The sequence below is a fragment of the Cornus florida genome, unplaced genomic scaffold, assembly GCF_030987335.1.
Source record: "Cornus florida cultivar Cherokee Brave unplaced genomic scaffold, ASM3098733v1 CherokeeBrave_3.0.0_Hap2_Chr05, whole genome shotgun sequence".
In the NCBI taxonomy this organism is placed as follows: domain Eukaryota; kingdom Viridiplantae; phylum Streptophyta; class Magnoliopsida; order Cornales; family Cornaceae; genus Cornus; species Cornus florida.
Genome location: NW_026775575.1, coordinates 92,461,356 through 92,485,958, shown reverse-complemented (window position 1 = coordinate 92,485,958; position 24,603 = coordinate 92,461,356). Strand labels below are relative to the sequence as shown.

The following is a 24,603-nucleotide window of genomic DNA, read 5'->3' as shown; positions in this document are numbered from 1 at the left end:
CTAAATTTTTTTATAAAATAAAAATAAAAATAAATGAAAAAGAAAAAGAAAAGGAAAATGATTTGTTTAGACAGTAATCCCCATCTACCATGCAAGTCGCTTATACAATTCAACACCAATTGTTAAAGCCAACAAATTCCCACACACATTACACAATTTAAATAAAAATATGTAATATCTTGACAATTAGTCATGATTATTTGGTTACTTCTTGACTTTTTCTAAAGAGGATGATTCCCCGTGGATCGAGGTGAGATAAGTCACTCTCTTTACTTAGAGAACAGTGAAACCCCACTATCTTCTTGCAAAAAAGATCAAACTAATGTCAACTCAATTTATATACCATTATTTTCTCTAAATTGTCGTAATCATACGAGAACTTTCCTGTGCCTTGAAACTTCGGCAACCACTCTTTTTTGACGAATTGTTGTTGGACACCTTTCTTGCATACTTGTTCCCACTCAATTATTAGTTTCATTCCTTTCTTCCTTGTTCTCTAACCCTAATCCTTCTGCCGCAATTGAATGCTTAATATACATCCAGTGTGAAACAGAAGCAGAGAACATACCTTAATGTCATAATAGAGTGGGATTATGGACCAACCAACCACTAATGTCAGCTGTCCAACTCTAAATGATTTTCCTTCTCATTTTAATAATTTATTTAGAAAATTACAAAAAAGTAATTCATAAATATGAGAAGTGAAACTCTCAAAAACATGTCATTATGAGTGAGACGAGAAGAGAAGCAAATCAGTCCAGGAAAGTTACTTATTTATATATGAACTTCTACACATGACGACTGCAAACTTGATTCCATATTTCTCAGAGTTTCATACTTATTCGTGTCGCAAGTTTTCCATACAAGTAGTGGAGAAACTCTTACGAACTCTACCTACTAATGTACAACAAGCGTAGTCTTCGCAAGCTCAAGTGCCTTTTTGCGGCCGAACAGCTTCTCCACAATTGCCAGTGAAAATTCCATGGTGGTTCCTGGGCCTCTGCTGGTGATGAGATTACCGTCCACCACAACCCTGTTTTCAGCTTCGCTCTGATCAGACAGCTTGTTGCACATCGGAGGAAAGGCAGTGGCCTTCTTACCCTGAATACAGAACAGAGATAGATATATACCTCACTTGTATGTAAAAGAACTGACTATAAGAACCTGAAGATATGAACGCATTTTATATTTAGGATAGAAACTGGTGGTGCCAGGAGTTATTCAAAATGAAAATATTCGGAAAAAAATGTTCTCAAAATTGGAGGACATAGTCAAGGGGGATAAGCGGTAGGAGTCTAAGGAGAACGTTGATAAGCAATGTAAATTGTGATGGTTCACAAGTTTGCAATAAGTCATCATTATAGGATAATAGATAATAATAAAGGCTGCGCAATCATTTTCCTTTAGAACATAATATCGTAAAACAGGTCCTATTGAGAGTATACATGATTGGTGCGGTCATGGTAAAGTTGATACCTTAAGTAAGCCGTGGGGCTCGAGGACTAAAGCAGGGGATGCACATATTGCTCCATAGGGTTTATTTGCTTCTTTCTGCCTCTTTAGCAAATCAACTAGCTTCTCGGAGTTTGCAAATGCTTGGGCACCACCAAGACCACCCTGCATTTATGCAGAATGTTGTTAAGCACTTGACTAATCAATTAGTAATGATTGTTATAATAATAGTAATAATAATGCCGAACTTACTGGCAAGACAATAAGGTCATATGAAAGCTTAGCAGCAGCTTCAAGGAGCATATCTGCCTCCAGTTTCACTTTTCGAGAAGCAACAATTTCAAGTTTATCCCCTACAGAGGCCACCACAACTTCCACTTGCGCTCGTCTAAGAAAGTCGATAATTATAGTAGCTTCCATTTCCTCTGTGCCATCAGCAATGGGTACAAGAATCTGGAAGGAAGCAATACAATAAATCTACAGTTCAGCAAAAATTTGTGGCGTCTCAACTGAGAGTAAAAAACCAAATTCAACACTTGAACGAGAAATAAAATATCTCCATTGTATGTTGAAGCACATACAACTGCAAGTCAATCCGGCTCAACCCAAGCCCAAGCTAAACCATGGACAGACCTTAATAGTCTTTATCAAATATCAGCCAATGATTAATCCAAAAAGGCTGCATTTGACTTCAATTCAAGTCACACTTAGGCTAAGGCTTCAGGAATCTAGATCCAACCCAACCAGACCAAAAAATATTTTAATGTCGGAATCTTGCTAGTGATACAAGATCAGTTCCTACTACTGTATTTGATTTGGCATCTTCAAGGGATAAAAACGCTCTTTTAGACATCAAAAGTCCAATCTCCCCAAACCTACAATGTATCTATTCAAAATATTTTTTTAATAGTAATTAGAGAGAGAATAAACAAAAAAAAAAGTGGCTGTATAGTTCTTCCAACAGTATACCAATGAAAATGGAAAACGAGTTTTATCAACTGAGAATTTGAACATCGCTCCTATTCCTCTCTCTCTCTCTCACTCTCTCACTGTGGGTGTATGTGTGTCTTATGTAATAAAACTAAAGCACTATCTACTGGATTCTCTCTCCCTAGAACTCTCTTTCACCTTGGTTCGTTGTGCCTTTCTTGATCCAAGTCTAACACTTATTTGACCACAAAAATCTTTTGGACAAGGGACTTTAATGACCCCATAAATCTAGCTATTCTCATCTGTCTAATAAATTAAAATGCACATCATGTGTCTGACTTCTCAATTATCATTGAATCTCATCGCCAAAAATTCCATGTGTAGGATGTTAATTTCTGTACTTAAAAAAATATAATTTCAAAGACAAATCTTATTATCTCAATGATCAAATAATATTAATGTGATATTTGAAATCAATTATAGCACCAAATGTTATAACCAAGTGGAGGAGGAAGGCTTTAGAATATATGGGAACAGTTGGTAATACCAAGATTTTAAAGATGCCGTGATCCAAGACGAGTTATGTGGCAAGAAGATACCAGTGTAGACAATCTAAACCCTAGCTGCAGATAGGATCAAGCACCAAAGGTCCAAAAATCAAATTGTCTCTGGCCCTCTGCTGATCTGCATCAGTATACTACAAGGAGCTATTCCATCTATCCCATGTAATTATAGATGAGTCGGGCTAACCCAGAGTACTGGACAATCTTTGCCGCCATTAGGCTATCTCCTTGGGGTTATCTTGAGATGTACTCAGAAAATCCTGATTTGATGCAACTAATCTATTTCACGTATTGGATGTTGAAAAAACACTGGGCACAGAAGTAAAAAAAACAATACTCCATTTTCTACATAGAAACATAAAGAAGCATGTTCAGAGTAAAGAATTTTCATTTTAATAAAATAACTAAGTTGATATTACCATATACTCGCATTAGTGACATGACTGAGGCTTCCCAATCTGAAGTCAATGGATTATGTGTCATATAAATGAAATAACTAAGTTGATAACTTGATATTACCGTATACTCACATTAACGACATGACCGAGGCTTCCAAATTTGAAGTCAATGGATTATGTGTCACTTTCCAAACTTTCACCCACCAATTTGATCAATTAAACAGTTATAACTAAAAATAGCTGAAGTTAAACTAAAGTTTCATTGTACTTCAATAAATTGGTCAATCACATGTGACATTTCAGATGACTCCTGGCATCAAGCAATCTTCCCAGCCAGATTCAATCCTTTTAAAGTTCCCAAGTTTTGCTTCACCAACCACATAAAATGTATGAAATTTTAATGTGTCATCAAATTGAGCCCCAGCAAGTTAAGCCTGCTCTTACTCAAGCTATGTTAACTGTTGGACCAACTTAAGATCTTCTGCTCCTGCTAGACTAACTTTATGAATGAGCTAGAGTGACATACATTGAGTTTTCTGTAAATTGAGCTGGAGCTAAGCTAGCTACTTGGTTAGTTTACAGCCCAAATCCTACATTTCTATTCTTGAAGGAATTAAGTTAGATTCCCACAATCAGAAGTCAAGATAGATCATCATCATAGTTCATACCAGGGACGGAGCCAGGAATTTGGTTTGCCGGCGGGCAGCATGTTAAGCATGACAAAAAATATAAAAAAAATCAACTAGCAATAAGACAAGAAGCTGAAAATTAATAGTGTAAAACAAGCATTAATGTGTTTTCGTGATTTGTTTATCTTTTTCAGCAATTTGCCAATGAAAACAAAACAGAAAACGATTGTCAAACATGCCCCAAGTGTATATAATTTCAATAATAAATTTAAAGAATAAGTGAATAAAAAATTAATAAGAAGAGAGAGAAAAAAAGGTTACGGCACATAAATCACACATGAGTGCAAGAAAAAGAAAACTTTTAAGAAGAAAAAAGTAAAAGGAAAAAATATTAGAGAACCTGAAAGGGTAAAAAAAAAAAAAAAGGTTTTGATTGAAAAAATGAAACAAAACGAAATTTGAAGAAGAAGAATAAGAATGAAAAGAATTAAATAAATAAAGATATTTTTAGAAAAATTAAATTTTTTTTTTTTGAGGGGGGCTTTTATATATTTCATAGAGTATATGCATAAAAAAATAATAAAAAACTAAAGGGGCAGCTGCAACCACCCCACCCCCCCCCACCCCCCCCCCCCCCCCCCCCCCAAGGGCCCATGCTGGCTCCGCCCCTGCATCACACTAAATTTATCAACTAATTTTAGGACAATACAACATTTCAATTATAAAAAAATAATCCAGCTTAGTTTCCACCAGACACAGAGAGAGAGAGAGAGAGAGAAAAAGACAGACTGAAATTATTTTCATTTTTATCCTTTTACTTTTGCATCTCTGGAAATTTTGACTTGTGATGACACTTCTGCCTACGAAAAAAAAAATTAAGAAACTAACTTCAAGAAATACAATCTCACCCGAGGACAATTAACGTATGTCCACTCCATTGGGTTCAGCTCTACCATTGTATACTCATCTCCATGATTGGAACGCATTACCTAGAATAAAAGTAACAACAAGCGTCAGATTTTTTTACTGTAAGAAAACATTATAATGCAAAAAGACAAGAACAAACAAAATAATAGAATAGCTAAACTAGCAAAGACCTGAAGTACAACAAATACATAGAAGAACTATATTACATGGATCCAGATACCAGTATACAGAGCTGGTTGGTGTGTGTCGGACCTCCCAAATTTTAATACATGGGGAAATGTGTCCAAAAGTTGGATACAGGTATGTAGACAAGGACTAATTTAAATACATTCTAGGTTATATAAATAGTGTAACGTATGGTGTGGCTCTTTAGAAATATACTTAATTATGATTTAGATTAAGTGGGTTTATAAATAAATAAATAATGGAGTTTCAATCCATCTTAGAAATAGATAATTCTTATGAGATATCTAATTTGCGTTTTCACTTCTTAACTCGTTACATGTGAAGAATCAGGGTATCCTGTGGTTCATGTGTTGGACACATGTTCCATATCCATATTAATGTCGTATTGATACGAGTATGTTAAGTGACACAGGAGAGTCTGCGAAGAAGTGCTAGCGAATCATACAACAAATATATTTGCTTAAACAATATGAATTCAATTACTAAGCATTAATAAGATGGAAACACTTTATGTTATCATTTGAGAATTGACACCATGTATGCAGATTTCAACCACTGGGCACTTGAAATTTTATTCTAACTTCTAAGAAAGATTCAGATGATGATTTGAGGTGAAAGAAATTGGATAAAATGGATCATAACCTTTGTTCTTATAAGACATAAGAAGATTAAATTCACTACATTCCTCTAAAAAAATAACAAAAGAAAAAAAATTGCTCTCTCTGCTTTCAAATTCCTGCTTTCATTAACTTCTTGAATGTGAAGATGTTTGTGCAGTCAAAGTTCTCTTCGATCATTTACAACTAATCCTGTACATCTATGGACCTAAATTGAAAAAGGACATCTCACAATATTCCATGCAATGAAAGAAAATACAACCAAAAAGAGAAACAAATACCAATGGCCCAGAAACTTCATCAGCTTTCTCTTTCCCAAATAATTGCTCAACTAAAGCAATGGAGTACTCCATGGCAGTGCCAGGTCCACGACTAGTCACAACCTTTCCATCCTGATGGACTCTTGATTCGACCGTGGCTGCAGAAGATGACAATTGCTCCATGAATGAAGGATAACAAGTCGCCTGTCAAAAACCAACATATCAGTAACTGTAAATGATCATCATCAACAACCACATTACACTGCAAAATCCAGGAACTAAACAGTAACAAAAATCATTGCATCGATTCTTACCTTCAGCCCTTTCAGCACACCCCATGAACCGAGTGCAACAGCAGGAGCTGCACATATTGCAGCATAAAATTGTCCATCTGTGGCCTGCTTTTTCACCATGCTTTCCAAAATCTCACTATCTCTCAGAGCAGCAGAACCCGGCATTCCTCCCTGTACCATAACAACAACAAAGTTTTCAACCTAAGGAGCAATACTCAACTTTGTGGAAAATGTATAAGATCAGAAACACAAGGTCACAAATAAGAACTTCCATGATGAGCTTTGCTACTCCAAGAGCTAATTTAGACACAATATCCAACAAGAGTCGATAGAAGCAGTAATAGACATTGACATAAAGAAAAGTAGCAGCAATGAGATCAATAATACACACAGCACATTACAATATATACACACACACAGCACCTTATAATATTTACATACACACACATACAATTGATCGCGAGTACCACAGTACAGTAACATACCAAATTTTCAAGCTGAACTACCCAATCAAATTGCAGTACACAACAACATTTAAACAACACTAACAAATAACAAAGGAAATTCTGCTCGCAGAGGGTGAAGTTAATTCAGCAAGTTCAAATATTTGGGGAATTACGGAAATATTCAATTGTGAGCTCAAAAATCCATGGCACAGTCAAAACTTATACGATCAGAGACGAATTTCACTAAGGTAGTACTAAAAAACTTTCAACTATGAGAGAGGTAGATAAGAGCCCAACATATGCATATATATAGAGAGAGATGAAGAGAGATAGCATACGGGTAGAGAGATGAGATCAAATGCGCTTTGAGCACAGTCAGAAATTAGGGCATCGGCGACGATCTTCACTCCATGACACGCATCGACGCGAAGCTGCTTCTCCACAGAAGCCACGGTGACATCAGCACCAGCCCTTCGCAGTATGTCGATGGTGATCACCGCCTCCAGCGGCTCTGTGCCATTCGCAATGGGAACCAAAACCTAAACGAATCCAAACAACAACAATTCAAGTTTCCTCGCACACTGTGTGTCGATTACGCAAAATACAATCGAGAAAGTTATTTTCGTTGAAAAGTGGCCCGATTACCTTCTTAACAGCGGAAGCCATTACCGAACCAGAGAAGCACTTCTTGCGAGAAGTAGAGAGCGAAAGAGGAGAGAGAGAGTGTGCGCGCCGCGTGAGAGCTCTTAATGGGGAGAGAGGAGTGAGGTGGCGCAAGGCCATTTTATTCTGTGTGGACGTGTGTAGCTAGCTGCAGCAGTGGATGTTTCTCGAGACACTGTAGTTGAAGCTCGAGTTATTATAGGGTGTGTGCAGACATGGCATAAAGAATCGTAATGTGTAAGTGTTTTTTTTGTCGGGTATCTTTATTTTTCAAATTCTTTTATTATTATCTTTTTAATACTAAATTTCAATCGGGCAACAAGAATCGTAATGTGTAAGTTTTTTTGTCGAAAAAAAATAATAATAAAAAAATATTAAACAAATGTTACTAACATCGATGGACGTGTTAGCCATGTAGTGTCAAATAAAAGTACCAGTGTAATCAATAAAAGTAGGGGCGGCTCAACAATATACGTTACACTATGATTTTGAATCAGAATTCGTCAATTATGAATTAGGCGCTTTAATCGAATAACGGTTAGTTCACCTTGCTTATTCCACATGTTACACCTGAATTTCTTTTTTTAGGGACGGTTCAACAATACACGTTACACTACGATTTTGAATCAGAATTCACCAATTATGAATTGGGCGCTTTAATCTAATAACAGTTAGTTCACCTTGCTTATTCCAAATGTTACATCTGAATTTCTTTTTTCAGCAACGGACGCGTACTGATCCAAAAGGATAAGGTGTCTTAATCAAACTCGTAACACTGTTGCAGACGGACCACCTTATCTAGTTGAAAAGGCATACTCGGACTCTTCCTGACTAGGTGTTTGATATGGCATGAATCAACAATATGACCCGAGTGTTTGGTAATCCAAACAAAAAAAGATAAACTCTTAGTATTGTCCAATCCATTTCTGCCTGTTACATTTCCCTTTTAAAAAAAAAAAAAAAAAAAAAAAAAACAGATTTAATTGACACAGAAAAAAACACATACGCGAAAAAGGAAATGTTAACGGAAAAAACAGTAAATAAAACTCAACAGAAACCTCTACGAAGTGAAACGCCCATTGATCCGGCGCTCGCTCGCACTCTCTCTCTCTCTCCTGAACTTTTATTGCTTCACTCCCAATAAACCTTCCATGAATGTTTCCCAGATTTCTCATCTCAATAACAACCCCAGACATCTATGAAACCTCCCCCAATCTTTTCAATAAAGCCCTAGACTTGTAGGGTTTTTTGGAGTGCCCAAACAGTCCCAGCTCGAGATGCCTTCCTCTCCAAAGTACTTCAATGCTCGAGCTTCTTCATACAATCGCAGATCAATAGTCCTGATCTTCTGTCTACTGATCGGACTGGTAGGGTTTCTGATAGGGATCGTCTCAATCTTGAGTCCGGCATTGGGGTACAAGTGTAAGAACAGAGAACCGAGAACGGTCTCTGTGGTTTGGGAGAGACATGGTGACGGTGAAGATAGGAATGGTGGGTCTTCTTCCAATGGGGATCAGAAGAGGCATAAGGTTATGGGATTTGTGGGGATTCAAACTGGGTTTGGATCGGGTGGTAGGCGGCGATCTTTGCGGCAGACTTGGATGCCATCCAATCCGCAAGAGCTTCGACGGTATAATCTCTTTTGCCAGTTATATTATATATCTATATGTGTGATTAATGTAAACTGAATTTCATTTACAAACAAATGGATATGGAAAAATATGCTGTTGCCATCTTGGTTTTGCATCATGATGTCTCATTTCGTCAATGGATTTCAAAGTATTTATAGTAATGTTACTTTTGATGATATGGTGAAGAAGTTGAGTTTCTGGGTGATGCAAAGTGAAATTACTTGTGTTGAACAGCTGATGGATGCCTTTGGCTTGTGATCGTGGAAATGGCAATGTAAAAAATTGAGTGGTTCGATTTGACAAGCTTATTAAGTCTCAATGGCTTAGCTTATTATATGTTAGACAGTTATGAATATTAAGTGGTACTTGCATTCTTCAGAATTGGTGACAATAATGCACATATTGGATACCAACACTGCTAAACACTTTTGAGATGCGTGTGACACTTTTCGGATGCATTCTTTTTATTTTTTCAAATTAATTTTATATTTTGAAACATGCGTTGGCACAATCACTCTACAACATATTTTCCAACATAAGTCGAGCATGCAATAGAAAAAATAGAATAAACTCAACTAAACTAAGCCTTTTTTCCATTTTACCAAAATCATAGTGTAATAGCCCTCACCCTAACCGACACAATATTGTCCGTTTTTGGCTCCCTCAGACCAATAGGAGGTCACCCATCCTGATACTATTCCAGCATAAGCACGCTTAACTGCAGAGTTCTGATGAGTTCACGGCTTTTATGGATTTAGAACGTGTTATGTTATGAAAGGGTGTTGAACCTACATATAACACTTCACCTTCACCTTCACCTTTCCCAGGTGATGTGGGATCATGACACCTGTAGTCTACCAGTGTGGTAGCTCGTCCAATGTCTCACACCTGCCCACATCACACCCGACATAAAGGTCGTCACACATAGCCTCTATTAAACCACATGTTATCATATACTTCCTTCCTAACTCTATCGACGGAAACATTGGTCTTTCCCTTCTCCTAGCATTATCACTGTTTCTAACTCACACATGCAGTAGGAAAAATGAAGTCGTTGAAAAGAAATATAATCAGAAAGTAGTAGGTGTTGTTTTCATACTATATTTATGCACACGATACTTAGTAGGTTTTATCTTCTGTGTTATGCAACTGTTAATATTAAAATTTAAACACAAGTATATATTATTCGTATCATTGTATGTGTATGTGTGTATTATATATATATATATGTGTGTGTGCATTTTATGTTTTCTTGTGTCTATATTCTACTTTTATCCTTTTCTTAGTTTTCCATGCCAACACATGCTTGTTCATGTCATGTTCATAATCTGTTCAAGATGTTTGCCTTCCATGCATAGGAGATGTTATATTTGATTGAACCACGAAGTCGGTTTGTCTTTGAAAAGTATATTATGCTAAAGAGTGTGACGATGGAAGCGTTTAAACCATTAGAAAAATGTGTGCCATTACTAATGAATTGTGTTATAAGTCTGATCCTGTGTTCATTTATATCAAATTGCATTTCATTTATATTCGTACTTGTTAGGCCAATAGGAATTAGGTTGGCATATTTAGTGATCAAAACAACAGTCTGTAATTTTTATTTTTGTTTTTAGTTAGATTTTTGAAAGTTAGCTGGTGCCAAGTTAGTTATTTCTTGTCCAAGGGCATAATTGGAAGTCAAGTTACAACCAAAAGCAAAAGGTAATCTTCAAAGCCAAGGGTACAAAGGTAATTTGACAGCCATTTATGCACTCACCAAATTAGAGTTTATGCATTCTTAAATTAGGTTTTCATTATATTAATGTTTTGGTTTGAAAATATTCTTTTTGATATGGAACAAAGTAAAGTGAAGGTCAGTTGCACATCCTAACCACAACGTGGGTCTGGTCCTATAAGTAGCGAGAGTCAAGCGCAAAAGGGGTGAGCTGTTGCAAATTTCAGGAAACTTTGGTTTTTGAAAATTTCTAAGTATAGTACATGACCCTTTGATCAATCGCACCATTTGGAAAACAGTTTTCTTTTTAAAGTTAAAACACTAAAACTGTAATCTCTCTACTACTATATTCTGTACTCATGTACATCATTGCGTCAAAAAACCTCAAAATAGAGAGAGACATACAATAGAGCATTATATTGTGAAGTTAGAATACATATAGCTTATGTTTTTCATTCATCATTCTGCATTAGATTGGTTAGTGATCATACATGTGTTGACAATGTATTGTGTTGTCCACGATCAATCAACTCATTTGAGATTGGTTTGGATGACTGCTCTGGATATCAAAGAGCTTGAACGAATGTATGCCGGGAGACTCTTTAAGTGTGAGTTTGGTGGATCAACATGTGTCAATAGGTAACTAGGGGTTTTGGAGTTTTGAGTTGTGGACCTACTGTAATATATTATTCATATAGTGCATTTGATCTGGCTGGAATAGATTCTGTGATTTTTTTCCCTTGAGGTTTCCATGTAAAAGTCTTTGCGCCCATTGTGCATGCATTTTATTGCTTTATTTTATAATATATGACTCGGTGGAATATGTTGATGGCATGATGAATTGAAAGATTTTCATTATTTTGCACTAATATAAGTTTCAAATAATTAATAATTTAGTTAAAATATGAAAATTAGTTAAAACAATCTACAACACCTAGGACTAGTTGACAAACCTTCTGCTAACTCTTTATCAAGCCAAAGGGTTTTCTTCCCGTATTACAAACTTAAGTACCATCTTATATGCAGATGACAGTGGGCATTGGGCAACTTGCAAACTATGCATGTTGTGACAAGGCCAAGAAAGCATCCTGGGGTCTGGTGCAGGTGATAGATGAGCAGTGTAGTGAGGTTGACAGAGGCAGCCAAAATGGCAGTAATACCACTACCACCTGGCTTGGGAATCCTTGGTTGTGTAGAGGAGCGAGTTTCAAAAAGACTAATGCTTGTGCTGCACTAAGGTAAAATGAACTAAGAGCTTAACATCAGGAATGGGCAGGCAACATGGAATATGGAGGGAAAGGGGTATTGTCACAGTCACTTTGGTACTTTTGGTGGGAAGAGAAAAACAAGGAGAAAACACTCCAAGAGGGGAGAACTTCGAGTGACAATATCATGTAGCTTCATGTCTGTAACGCCCCAAAAGGATACCAAAATAATAATAATAAAAAAAAAAAAAGAAATTTCGGCATGACCTCCGCAGAAAAAGTCCTTCTACGACCTGTTGAAATACAAAAAATAAATGCAATGGCCTCACTGGGCCTTAAATCTAACATATCATGTCCCAACGCACAATACAGATATTATATTACATTCCCAAAATGGTTACATACATACAAAAGCCCCGTTCCTCCATCTCATCGAAACAAGGAACACACTTTAGTTACATCAATTTACAGTCCAAAAATGTAGTTAGAATTTAAAAGTCCATAGCTTACAACATTATACTAATTAGACTAAAGTCTCACAAAATAATTAATATTACATTTACAAAATATTAGAGTTCTAATACAAAAGATAGCAAAAATAAAATAGATCCCCAAACTCGTCTAAACTTGTGGTGGATCGTCATCCGCCACCTCTTTTCCATATCCTGAAAAATGTTAAAAATAATGGGGTGAGCATAAGCTCAGTAGGAAGTGTCTAAGACACACTTCTTATGTCTCCGTGAATCCATACAATGAATAGATAAAAAGTGAACGGGATCATGCCATCGGGAAACACACATTCTCAACCACAATAACAAATATGTAACAAATATCAACCAATCACAAATTTACCACGATGTCATGAAGTGCAATGTTATGCAAATGTCACTCCCCATTTCCGAAACAATTCCGTTTCAACAACCAAACCGTTAGTGTAGTCCGACCCAAGGCACCTCCATGGCGTCACGAAAGGAAGGTTGGTTAACTATCCACGACCACAAGGCACCTCCAAGGCGTCGCATCCGGTCTAGTTAACTCAACTACATTCCCTTCTAGACTACACCAACATCACGGACCACTAGGCGCCTCCTAGGCGTCCGGTTTTTGCAACACTTTTAGAAAATATTTTTCCCAAAACAATTTTACTTGTTCTAACAAATATTTTTCCCCCTTTCTCTTTCCCAATGGATGCATGAATGCTTCATGCTTCAAATCATCAATTTAACTATATGATTTCACACATTTCCATTTACATCATCATCACAATTTAATGAAAATTTCTAAACATTCATTTCTTTTATTTATTTATTGACCATAACATCAATTTTTCAAAGCAATAAATAAATAAATACATAATCTTAGGGTATACAATATGTCAACACTAAGCATGCTCATTCACCGTAATAAATCTAGTCATATATATGATTTCAAATAACACATGGAACACATCTATCATTTTAGTTAATCATACTTACAACAACCACAAACTAGGTAATCAAAATTAGCATGCTTAGGATCAAATTTAAGGGGAAAATTCACAAAAAAACTAAGAAGTTGTAGATTAGAACACCCCTACCTCAAATTTGAGAAAAACCCCAATTTGAGCCCAAGAACCCTGGAATTTCGAACTCCCTAGGGTGCACCAAAACTGAAATTGTTGGTACTCACACGTAGATCTCGCTGTGCTCTTCGATTTGCCGCAAATGGCACTCAAAAATTTCAAGTATGGAAGGAGGAATCAAAGCTTGAAATTAGAAAAGAAAAAAGAGAAAAGAAAAGGGAAGTTACTGGAATTCGGACGAGAGAGAGAGATGCACAGAGAGAGAATAAATGGTTTGCGTAATGGCCATAAGGCCTTTTGTTATGTTTAATATATTGGTGGGGCCCACCAACTTTATTTCTTTTTCTTTTAACATTAAATATATATACATATATATCACAACATTACAATGTCCCTAGAAGTGGCCTTAAGACAACAAGCCTTGCAATTGGGACTCATTATTGCAGTTAGTGTCTGTTGTAGTTGGTCAAACATAGCGAGGAACAGGAATATATATATATATATATATATATATATATATATATATATATATATTGGGGAATAGAGGGGTAGTTTTATTTTTAATTTTACTAATGGTTCTTTAGTCATAATAATTGGTCATTGAAGAACTATGCCTGCAGAAGGATAAATGCATAAAATGTAATAAAAAAAGGCCTCTCCCCATAATAATTTTAGGGTGGTTCATTTGCTTTTCTAACACTGGACGTGGTCTTGCATTCTGCAGAAGTGCAATAATTTTATTATGATTTTTTATGACTATTGCAATTCTTTCCCAGATCTACTAAATGTAACACCTATATGTTTAGCAGATTGCTTTTAGCCATCTTAGTCCATTATTTATCTGAGTGCTTTTCTGCTAACCACTATGTTGAGAGATGAGAGTCACAGAGAGAGAAGAAATCAATTTGGGGGTATTCTAACAATCACAAAGACCCCTAAAATATTATTATATATATATTTACAAGATGACCCTGCATCTAATTGCTAATTATTATCCAACACGCCCCTCAAGCTGGAGCATAGATATCTATCATGCCTAGCTTGATACATAATTCTGAAAAATGATGTTTTCCCAATGCCTTGGTAAATACATCTCCTAATTGATCTTTGGATCTTACATAAGAAGCAACTATCCTTCTACTCATCACCAAGTCTCTCACAAAGTGACAATCTACCTCTATATGTTTAGTCCTCTCATGACACACCGGATTAGCAGACGGACAGCGATAGTGGCCACAACGATGGCTACCACATGCTGACAGCAACTCTCCTCAATGAAGAGTAAGGGTTCAAATGGCTCTGATACCATGTTGAGAGATGAGAGTCACACAGAGAGAAGAAATCAATTTGGGGGTATTCTCACAATCGCAGAGAACCCTAAAATATTGTGTTATATATATATATTTACAAGATGACCCTGCATCTAATTACTAATTACTAATTACAATATTACCCCAGCACACTCATTTGGAATTTATTCATGGCTTGCAGTTTGGAAGAAGCCACTGGCTTGGCTTTCAGATTTATTATTGGTAGAACTAGGGATAAATCAAAGATGTCAGAGCTCAGAAAGGAGGTGGCAATGTACGACGATTTTCTGTTGTTAGACATCGAGGAGGAGTATAGTAAGCTCCCATACAAAACGTTAGTGCTGACAGTAATAATATTTATCTTCAATGCCTATAATTTGTTCCTGTTGAATACACACTAATCTGTGTCTCTGTAACAGGTTAGCTTTCTTCAAAGCTGCTTATGCCATTTTTGATTCCGAGTTTTATGTTAAAGTTGATGATGATATTTATTTGAGGCCAGGTACCATTCTCAAATATATATATATATATATATTTGAGGCCAGTTGAATTTTTTCGGAAGCTTATCCATGCTCTGTATTTTTACAGGCTTATTATTAAGAATCTGTCTCTTTTTATATGCAATCTCTTTACTGACTTGTTTCATTGATATCCAGATCGCCTCTCACTGCTTTTGGCTAAAGAGCGTTCTCATCCTCAAACTTACATTGGATGCATGAAGAAGGGTCCAGTTTTCACTGACCCGCACCTCAAATGGTTAGTCACATTATGTTTGTTCATACGTAATCCTTGATTTATGTGATTTTTTTATTTTGCCGCCTTTGACTCTACATTCAAAAAATTTCTGGTGATCATATAATATCCATTTACTTTATGCCTCTCTGTTATGCCATTGAAAACTAAAAAATCAAAGAGGGGAGATGATTTGCCATTTTAGCTTAGTCATAGTTGTAAAAATTATTTTGACTTTTGTGAGGCTCTGCTTTGCCATATATTAATATATATTAATTACTCAAAATATGATACTAGACAGAAGTTAAAAGAGAGGTTGCAAAAGGGAGAGAGTACTTTACTTGTGAAGAGATGAAAATGAACTTGTCAATATGGTCCCATTTCGGACTATTTATACTGTGTTATACCTTCACATGTGCTGATGCCAAACCTTTATAACTGAAGCTTTGAGAATCAAATGTGTGTTAAATATATATATATATATAATATTTGGAAAAATGAGCTGGTTGCTTTAATTCTGTGAATGAAAGAAGCACCAAAAAGTCGAGAAAAAAAAAGAACAAAGGAGACAGAACAGAGTGTTTATACTGATATTTGTATTTGGTGTTACTGTACTATATTATTTATTATTTTCTTTAGCCATCAAGCAGGCTTTAAGAAAAAAAATAAAATTACTTTTTTCAAGTTCATTATGTGAGATTGAGACGAGAGTGAGCTGGGTGAACTGCAGACCTGAAATTGGCATTAACTTTCCAGTTGCTGTTATGATGTGATCAGATCAGTTAAATTTGTGCAGGTATGAACCACTATCATCTTTGCTTGGGAATGAGTACTTCGAGCATGCTTATGGTCCAATATATGCTCTTTCTGCCGATGTTGTAGCAAGCTTGGTTGCTTTAAAAAACAACAGGCAAGTTCATTTTCTTGGTGACAACAGCTGCACATACCTTTCTTCATTTGCTAATTGGTACAAATTTTCTTATTTTTTTAATTGAACGTAATTTAATCAAAATTTATTCGTAGAGGGGAATTTGTTGGGATTCATAACTGGATTACATTTGGGATCTGTTAACAATGTGGTGTTGGGTTGTAAGGCTTTTGGGGCTGATGGTATAGCCATTTTGTTACTATTACAGATGCTCCAGACTAACTTTTTAAAGTATTGTATAGAGGATATTATTCCCCCTCAATGCTCATGTCTCTTGGTGATTGTGTTGCTGCTCAGAGCCTCAGACAGAGTAATATTTGTGATTTGAAAAATACAAGTATATGATTTATAAAGAGCTTTCCCCAAACAAACTGCAATTAGTTTTCTGAGACCAGGCAAACCAAGCTAAAGCCAAACTCAGATTTTGGCATGACTTTTGAACCCAAGCTCAATGCATCTATAGATCAGTACGAATCAATTCATACAGATATGAATGTGTGGGTTGATTCTTAGCAATATTTTAAACTGATCACCAGATTCTCAGTTTCAAGTAATATTTATTTTTAGATACCAAAGATCCCCTGATCAAGTGGTTTATCATTTTTATTTTTGTCACTTCTTGTTGATACAGTTGGTTGGTGGGTTTTATTCCCTCATATGGGATAAAGGCAGGATTTTGTTTTTGGGATAAGTAGATAAAGGCGAGAATTGAATCCGTGACCTCCTTCCTCACCTATAGATGCCATGGCAGAACTTAAACTATTGTGTTACGACGGCATTGGCCACCCATTTCAAATAATTATAAACAGTATATTGTATGTTAACCAAAACACTTGTGTGAGCTTATTGATGATTCAGAGGCTACTAAGAAGAACGATACATTCATTTCCTAAAGGACTCTTTTAGTAGTTCAGATGATAATACGTGAAGTGTTCCTTATTGTGCATGAAACAGGCTTGGATATTCCCATCACTTTTCTATATTGTAGGTGTTGAGGAAAGCAAAATTGGGCTGTTTGGTTCAAGACAATCATGAAAATACAATGAGATGAGAATTTAGTGTGAAATTTTTTACCATTGGTGGCTATGTTGGGTCTGGTTACCTCTTGAGCATATTTGGCCTTGAGGAATGTTCTTTTTGTCAACCAGAAAGACAAATTCCTCCTGAAAGATACTGCTTGAGCCAAATAGGGACTTGAACCCTCAATCTCCCATATGAGAAGAAAGAGGAGATACCGCTTGAGCCAAAGGCTTGGTGGTGAAAGATATTTGTTTCCCTCTCAAATATATATATATTTTGATTGTGACGTGCTTTTAGTCTATCTCATTCTCGTCAAACGCTCTGATGGCTCACCTTTCCTTTTCCATTACAAGTGATTTACATTTAGGTATGTGCCAACTTCTTTAATCAACACTGGTGTAAAAATATAAGGTCATTGCTTTATTTGTTAGATGTGGCGAAACCATTGTATCAAATGCTTGGTACTACATTTGTTAGCTGACTTATTTCAGCATCGTTTCACTGCCACAGGTGTAACACTCACCAGTTATCTGATGCCCACTTCATCCTGGTTCATTTACCATACTATCTCCCGACCATGAAAAGAATTTAGTATTGAATTTTTGCACAAGTTATGCATATTCCTGCCTGGCAAAACTTCTTGATGTTGAATCCAGTGATAGAGTTGTGGCCCATTTTAATGTCTTTTTTATTACTACGCTCAGTTATAAACATTTAAAGATCAAATCAGTAGCATCTAAGGAGTGCCTTCTTCAGTATGTGTGGCAGAAATGCCAGTCCTGGAAGCACTGTCTGGGGGAATATACGGTGGGGAGTGTTTTGCCAGTTTCTTGTGTTAACTAACATATGCAGGAGAAGATGATAAAGTTTCTCATCTTCATCTGATACTCCTATTGGAGTTCATACTTTTATAAAGCGTTCAATTTTATTTGGATATACAGTTTCCGGATGTTCAGCAATGAGGATGTCACAATCGGTGCATGGATGCTTGCAATGAATGTCGACCACGAGGACAATCGACAAATATGTGAAGCAGAATGTACTTCCTCGTCTATTGCTGTGTGGGATATTCCCAAGTGTTCAGGTTGGCAATTGTTCTTGTATTTCAAATATAGTTTTCTAGAAACTAGTTACTAATCTTACGTATAATCTACTCCTTTTAATTGAAAAAGAAGAAAAGATTTTTTAAGACCTTTTATGGGGTCGTTAATATTGCCTGCTTGATGCAGAGAGAGATCATTAGGTGAAAATTTTGATGAGGCATATGCACATCCCACAGAGATGAAACTGGTTTGATATGTTGCCCAATAGCCTGTGAACTTGACATGAATGTAGATTGAAAAAAAAAGTTAGTTGGAGTAATCATAAATAAGTGATATTAAATTTTTTTAAGTAATGTTGTTCATCGACGTATTAAGAATGTTCCTATGCATAGCAGCACAAAGACGGTATACATTTATTTCAGATGCTACAAAAATTACAATTTATTGTTGTTTGGCAGGGCTATGTGAGCCAGAAAAGAAGTTACTGGAACTTCATAAAAAAGAGATCTGCTCTAAGAGCCCGACTGTAGAATCCGACGAATGATATTCTTGCCCCATTTCATCAAGTCTGGTAAATCTCAGAAGGTGCTTTGAAGAATGGGCTATTCCTTGAAGTTGGTTCTGCTGCTTCTGTATATGTTTTTTTATGGCCATCATTTTTATTTTTTTTCTCAATTAGAATATAAAAAACAAAATTTTAACGGCAGCGTGCACTTTTTTTTTTTCCTCGAAGTTACAGAAGTTAGGAAATATTGTTAGTTTTGAGGATGATCTCCCGCTTCAGTTTTCATTCCTGGTATGACAGAATTCTTGATAATTTTTTTTCTTAGAAAATAGTATTAGTTTTGAGGATGATCTCCCACTTCAATTTTCATTCCTTGTATGATAGCATTCTTGAAATTTTTTTGTTTTAAGTAACAAATAATCACTCCCAAATTTTTGTCTTTTAGAAGTTCGAAGTTCTTTTATTTTTTAAAACTTATATATATATATATTTTTATTTGATTGAAATTTATTTTCATGTTTGGAGAATACACTAAAGCTGCGTTTGGGAGCACTGAATTTGTGTCTTGTTCCTTCCACTCCAATTTCAAGGCGCCGATTTGGTGCTCCCAAATTAAACACGATTGTTCTTTTGCCTTCGGTTTTTTTTTTACTGGCCAAAACTATCTCATCAGGATTTTACGCAGGATTTGCAGGAGGCAGTGTCTAATTTTAATGTACTAACCTTGCATAGATATATAGACCTTACATAGGCTCCATTTGGGGACGGGATGGAAAAAGAGAAGGGAAGGCAGGAGAAAGAAAAATAGCATCCCCGAGGAAACAAAGTTGTTGCTCTTCCTTCTGTTTGATGGAAAGGAAATGGGTGTAACATACAAAATGAGAGATTTCTTCTTTTTCCCCACTATGAACAAAAAGGAATATGATGGGAGGGGGAGGAAAACTGCTTCCCTTTTCTGTCTCTCCCTCCTTTCCGTCACAACCATCCTCTTCCTCTTCGTGCTCTTCCCTCTTAAACACTTCACCTCTGCTATTTGTGAATTCCTGTTCTGTAGCAAATACAACCTTTGCATTAAGCTCTCTACCTGAGCTGAACAGTTATTGGCTGGGATTTTGGTTTCCGGCTGTCTGGGACGAGAAAAACTTTCTTGCACCCGGTGCACTTGTATTAGTGAGGTGCACCATGCACCGGCTGCAAGGAAGTTTTTTTGTATGGAACCCTTGAAGTTGGTGTTCGGTTTAACTTTACATCAACCTATAGTATACAAAAGGGTCATAAAAATTGGAAGGAAAAAGTAATTGATGTTCAAATTAAATTGTCGATTGATTTGAAAGCACATCGCAAACAGTTCTTGGACACCCTTCTTCAGACTCTTCTTCTGAAGTCATTACTGTCCCCATAATAAGGCATATCCCATTTCTTGGTAATGGTAATGGATGCATCCCTCAACATATGGGGTGCATGTGGTTGACACAACTTAAAAAATAATTCTCAATTAATTGATTATAAGGAGAAATACTGAAGCACCATCAAATGGTCCTACTTGAGGAATGATTCATGCACTAGTTTGCATTTAACACCATATGCTAAAATTGACCAATTTTGACTTTATATATATATATTACTATATGAAGAGTGCTAATGAAGTTAAGTAATGGTAGATGTATGTAGGCGGGCCTAAATAGAAAACCTTTTAACTTGTCCATACTTAGAGGTAACCATGGGCCCATCTTTGATGAATTCCAAAATCATCTCCAACAAATTCAACAATGATAGGAAATGACCCGGCATATGGCCCATCTACATGGTTAATTACTACAATATATGATGAATCTGCCACTGCAACATTCACACAATATGTGGGTGTGTGTGTGTGTGAGCACTGTTCTGAGTCTCTGATTTGCTTTGTGCATTTTCTACTTCTTTCCCACTATACAATAATAATATACATATAAGCATATATATAATATAGTTTTCGCTTATTCAAATTTAACTCAAATCCAACCAAACTTTGTGAGGAGGAATCTCTATTAATTCTATTATAAAACTCATCTCACCTCTCTCTCTCCCCACACACACACACACACACACACACACACACATTTTAGTTGCCCTCTGAGCAGACAATTAGGAGGGGTTACCACCCTGGCATGTTTATATATGCATGTGGGGTTATGCCACATCACATGTATATAATGAATGAGATAATTAGTTAGCAGCATAAAGTCTAAATGGACCACCAGCAAGGACAGAGAACAACATGATCAAGTACTAATCATTCATCCATCGGACACTTTTATAGGTGAGAGTAGAAGTAGTAGATATCCATATACATCATCTGTGAGCTGGGCAAGGTACAAGGAAGAAGGAATGTAAAAGTTATCTCTATAGGAAAATTACTGTGTTTTTTTTAAATGATTTTATAAGAAAAATAAAAGAATTCAACCATACAAGTTGAGTCCATTTGTTGATACACACCATATCTTGTGAAAAAAATTATACAAACCAATATATCATTTTTCTAAATAAAAAGATAATATACCTGACTTGTGAAAAATAAATATATGATATTAGATGTAAGTTGTGATTTGGGACGGAGCCATTCACAACCCAGTGGGGGCAAATTGCCCATTAAAAATAAAATAAAATAAAATAATATTCTAATAATGTACCCTATTAATTTACATTTTTTATATATATACCTACAAAATTACGCTATCGTCTCCACTAAAATTATTAAAAAATTACACTATCACTCCCTTCACATAATTTTTTAACTATCAATCCTCCAAATTTTGTGGGTCCCATTACGACGTCTTGGTGGGACCGATAATACTTGTGATGGGGTTGAGGAAGAGAGATTTTCAAATTTTCTTCCCAATGATAACTTTTTACTTTCAAAGTTTTCTATCTCTTTTTTTTTTTTTTTTTAATACTTAATTCTTAATATGTATATTTGAATAATTTTCTTTTATACTTTTATATTTGTCATGTTATATATTAATGCATGGTGTTTCGACTTGAAATCCTAACTTCTACTCCTAATTCCAAAGCAATGTTGTGATGGGACCAATAATACTTGTGAGGGGGATGGGGAAGAGGAATTTTAATCATGTGGAAGATGATTCTTTCCTTTCACTTTTACAAGGAAGGAATTTCTCATTCTTTCTTTTCTCTCTTACCAAACATTTCCCTTTCTGCCTCCCTCGAATCATATCATATCATGAAAGATGAATTGGTGATTTGATCAGTAGTTGCTCTCCAAGTATAATGGGACCCAGTAGAAACCAGTGGCACGTGGGGCACGTGAAGAAGTAGAGAGACATGAATGAGAGCCTAAAAGTTAGAGATGCTCTGTACTGTTGCTAGTGTGTGTATATATATATATATAAATTTTTTTTTTTTGGTATGTGGAAGCAGTCAACCAATTACTACCAAATGCCAATGAATGAATTGGACTCTTCAAACTGCGAATTCTGAAAAAACATCATATGATTATTGTGTCTGTTTCTGAGCTTCCCTTTAGATTTCGTGATCCGTACCCTTACCATTTTCAGCTACAACTCTCCTACACATTTTAAACACCAGCACCTTTGTTTCCTCCTCTCACATGTCGTTTCATTTTCCTGGAAAATGCTAGGCTCCAACTTCCAATGTAGCAATATCACTATTCACTGCCCCTTTTTCTATTTCTGAGGGATTGCAGGGGCTTGTATAGTCAAGTGAATATATAATTATATATATGTATATTGTATTATAGTTCTAAGATATTTTATTATGGTCTTTAGAGGTTAGAGACGTTTGATGTCTCTATGCCATGTTTTATATCATGGTGTCTTTGTATCCTTTGTTGTACGTAATGTAGTTTATCATATTTTAGAGTCTTTGAAATTTAAGTCTCTTGAGAACGAAGTGCGAGTATTTCTTGTCAAGAAAATATTTATATACAGGTCTTCTTACAAAATTTCAAGCTAGAATATTTATGAGGACATTTTCATCGGATTCGTGCACTTTTAGGCATTGAATTGAGAGGCTGGTCTAATCTAATGGTATGAAGTTAGCCAGGACACACTTTGTTAAAAACTTTTTTCTTAAATTTTACATTAAGTTGAAGCCGAATTAACAAGCAAACTTTTTGTGTCCTTAAACTTGCTATCACAAACAAATTTGTTATTTCTTATCCTAGGAAGTTTGATTTTTATGTGGGTGAGAGTGTTAACTAGGCCTTTTTCTTCTTTGGGTTTGAAGTATAAGTGTATTTTTAACAATGTTGTATATCATTTTTCTAGTAATAAAATTTTGGGATGATTACATACATCTACCGCTCATATAAATTGCCTAAATAACATAATTTTTTCTTTAATTTCAAATATAACACTAACTTCGTAAGTAACATGACTTCTCATGTCATAAAATCTGACACACTTACCTGTTAAAGTCATATACTCAAAATTTACTTGAAATCCAAAACTACCCTTAGAAAGCTTGAGAATACAATTTTGTCCATATGTTGAGCTAATAAAAGTAAGTTATCGGGGAAGTCAGTGTTATTTTTGCAAATATAAGAAAAGTCCATATTATTTAGGCAATCTATTGGAGAGGTAAGTGTAAGTATCCTAAAATCTTATTCACTTAACAAAATAAAATAAAATAAAATAAAATAAAATAAAAATGAGTGTTGAGACATGTGCCATATGGTGCATGGAGTGAGGGAGGAGAAAGAGCTCATTTATAGAAGAAAAGGGGGGGTCCCTGGTTAAAACCATAGTGTAGACAAAAGGATATAGATGGAAATCATAGAGGAAGGACATGTCCTTTGAAAGAAGGAAGAGGGATAGATTAGGATAGAAATTTGGAAAAGGAAATGAGCTAAGACAGAAACAAACTTTTTAAAAGGATTCCACTCTGGAATGTCCTTCCCCTTCCACCCCCGGAAAATGATGGTTTTCTCTTCCACTCCCATGTGCTCATCACGTGGCTTTTGCAGCAGCTAGCTCAATGACAAACAAAGCTCTCTTATCCACTCACACTATATGGTAACAACACATGAGAGAGAAAGAGAGAGAGAGAGAGAGAGAGAGAGAGTGTGTGTGTGTGTGTTAAGTTAATGGGCAATTCACCAATTGCCATGCTCTGCTATGGCCGGTCTTTGCCCTGACCTCCTCCTTTTAAGGTCTGCACTGCCAAATGCCATTCACTTTTCTTACAAATTCGTGACAATTTTTTTTTACGCTTTCTAGAGAGGCAGAACGGACACCTTTTTTTAGCAGGGTAATATTGGAAAAGGACAAACAAGAACAAGAACACAAAAATTTATCAACGAAGTTAAGAAAGAGATGAAAAAAACACACAATAAATATATTTTTTGACTGAACAAAATTAATTGAAATTCGTCACCCCTTGACACCTTCAAACCCTAATGCCTCTCACGTGAGTGATGATGGGTTCTGAGCCCATGATTATAGGGTCTGCAATAATCCTTAAAATTTTATGAATCCGTACTCTTACACTCTGAGAGGTTAATTGCAAACTTCGAGACATTCTAAGTTCCAGATCATTTCCTCATGTCACTCACATGGCAAGTCAG

The 24,603-nt window shown here is 35.8% G+C and overlaps 2 protein-coding genes across 2 annotated transcripts; one reads left to right on the top strand and one right to left on the bottom strand.

The window, feature by feature from the left end:
- Window positions 1-743: 743 nt before the first annotated feature.
- On the bottom strand, window positions 744-7,525 carry LOC132307640 (protein DJ-1 homolog B). Its single transcript, XM_059805449.1, has 8 exons — window positions 7,347-7,525; window positions 7,040-7,240; window positions 6,277-6,426; window positions 5,984-6,166; window positions 4,881-4,961; window positions 1,705-1,905; window positions 1,477-1,617; window positions 744-1,101 (listed from the first exon to the last, which is right to left on the bottom strand). The coding sequence occupies exons 1-8, from the start codon at window positions 7,482-7,484 to the stop codon at window positions 898-900; spliced, it is 1,299 nt and encodes a 432-aa protein (XP_059661432.1). The 5' UTR covers window positions 7,485-7,525; the 3' UTR covers window positions 744-897.
- Window positions 7,526-8,337: 812 nt separating this feature from the next.
- LOC132307639 (probable beta-1,3-galactosyltransferase 13) lies at window positions 8,338-19,385 on the top strand. The gene is made up of 7 exons (XM_059805448.1): window positions 8,338-8,994; window positions 14,970-15,122; window positions 15,208-15,290; window positions 15,445-15,544; window positions 16,317-16,430; window positions 18,410-18,552; window positions 18,970-19,385. Exons 1-7 carry the CDS (start codon window positions 8,642-8,644, stop codon window positions 19,053-19,055), a joined length of 1,032 nt encoding a protein of 343 aa, XP_059661431.1. The 5' UTR covers window positions 8,338-8,641; the 3' UTR covers window positions 19,056-19,385.
- The last annotated feature ends 5,218 nt before the right edge of the window (window positions 19,386-24,603 follow it).

Bases quoted from the DNA above. Each gene is read 5' to 3' on its own strand.
- LOC132307640 (XM_059805449.1), bottom strand. From the start codon at position 7,484: ATGGCCTTGCGCCACCTCACTCCTCTCTCCCCATTAAGAGCTCTCACG. The intron at 6,427-7,039 runs GTATGCTATCTC...GTTATGGTACAG, and splicing joins TTGATCTCATCTCTCTACCC to GGAGGAATGCCGGGTTCTGC. The intron at 1,618-1,704 runs GTAAGTTCGGCA...GCATAAATGCAG, and splicing joins ATGACCTTATTGTCTTGCCA to GGTGGTCTTGGTGGTGCCCA.
- LOC132307639 (XM_059805448.1), top strand. From the start codon at position 8,642: ATGCCTTCCTCTCCAAAGTACTTCAATGCTCGAGCTTCTTCATACAAT. The intron at 15,123-15,207 runs GTTAGTGCTGAC...TCTCTGTAACAG, and splicing joins AGTAAGCTCCCATACAAAAC to GTTAGCTTTCTTCAAAGCTG. The intron at 15,291-15,444 runs GTACCATTCTCA...ATTGATATCCAG, and splicing joins TGATATTTATTTGAGGCCAG to ATCGCCTCTCACTGCTTTTG.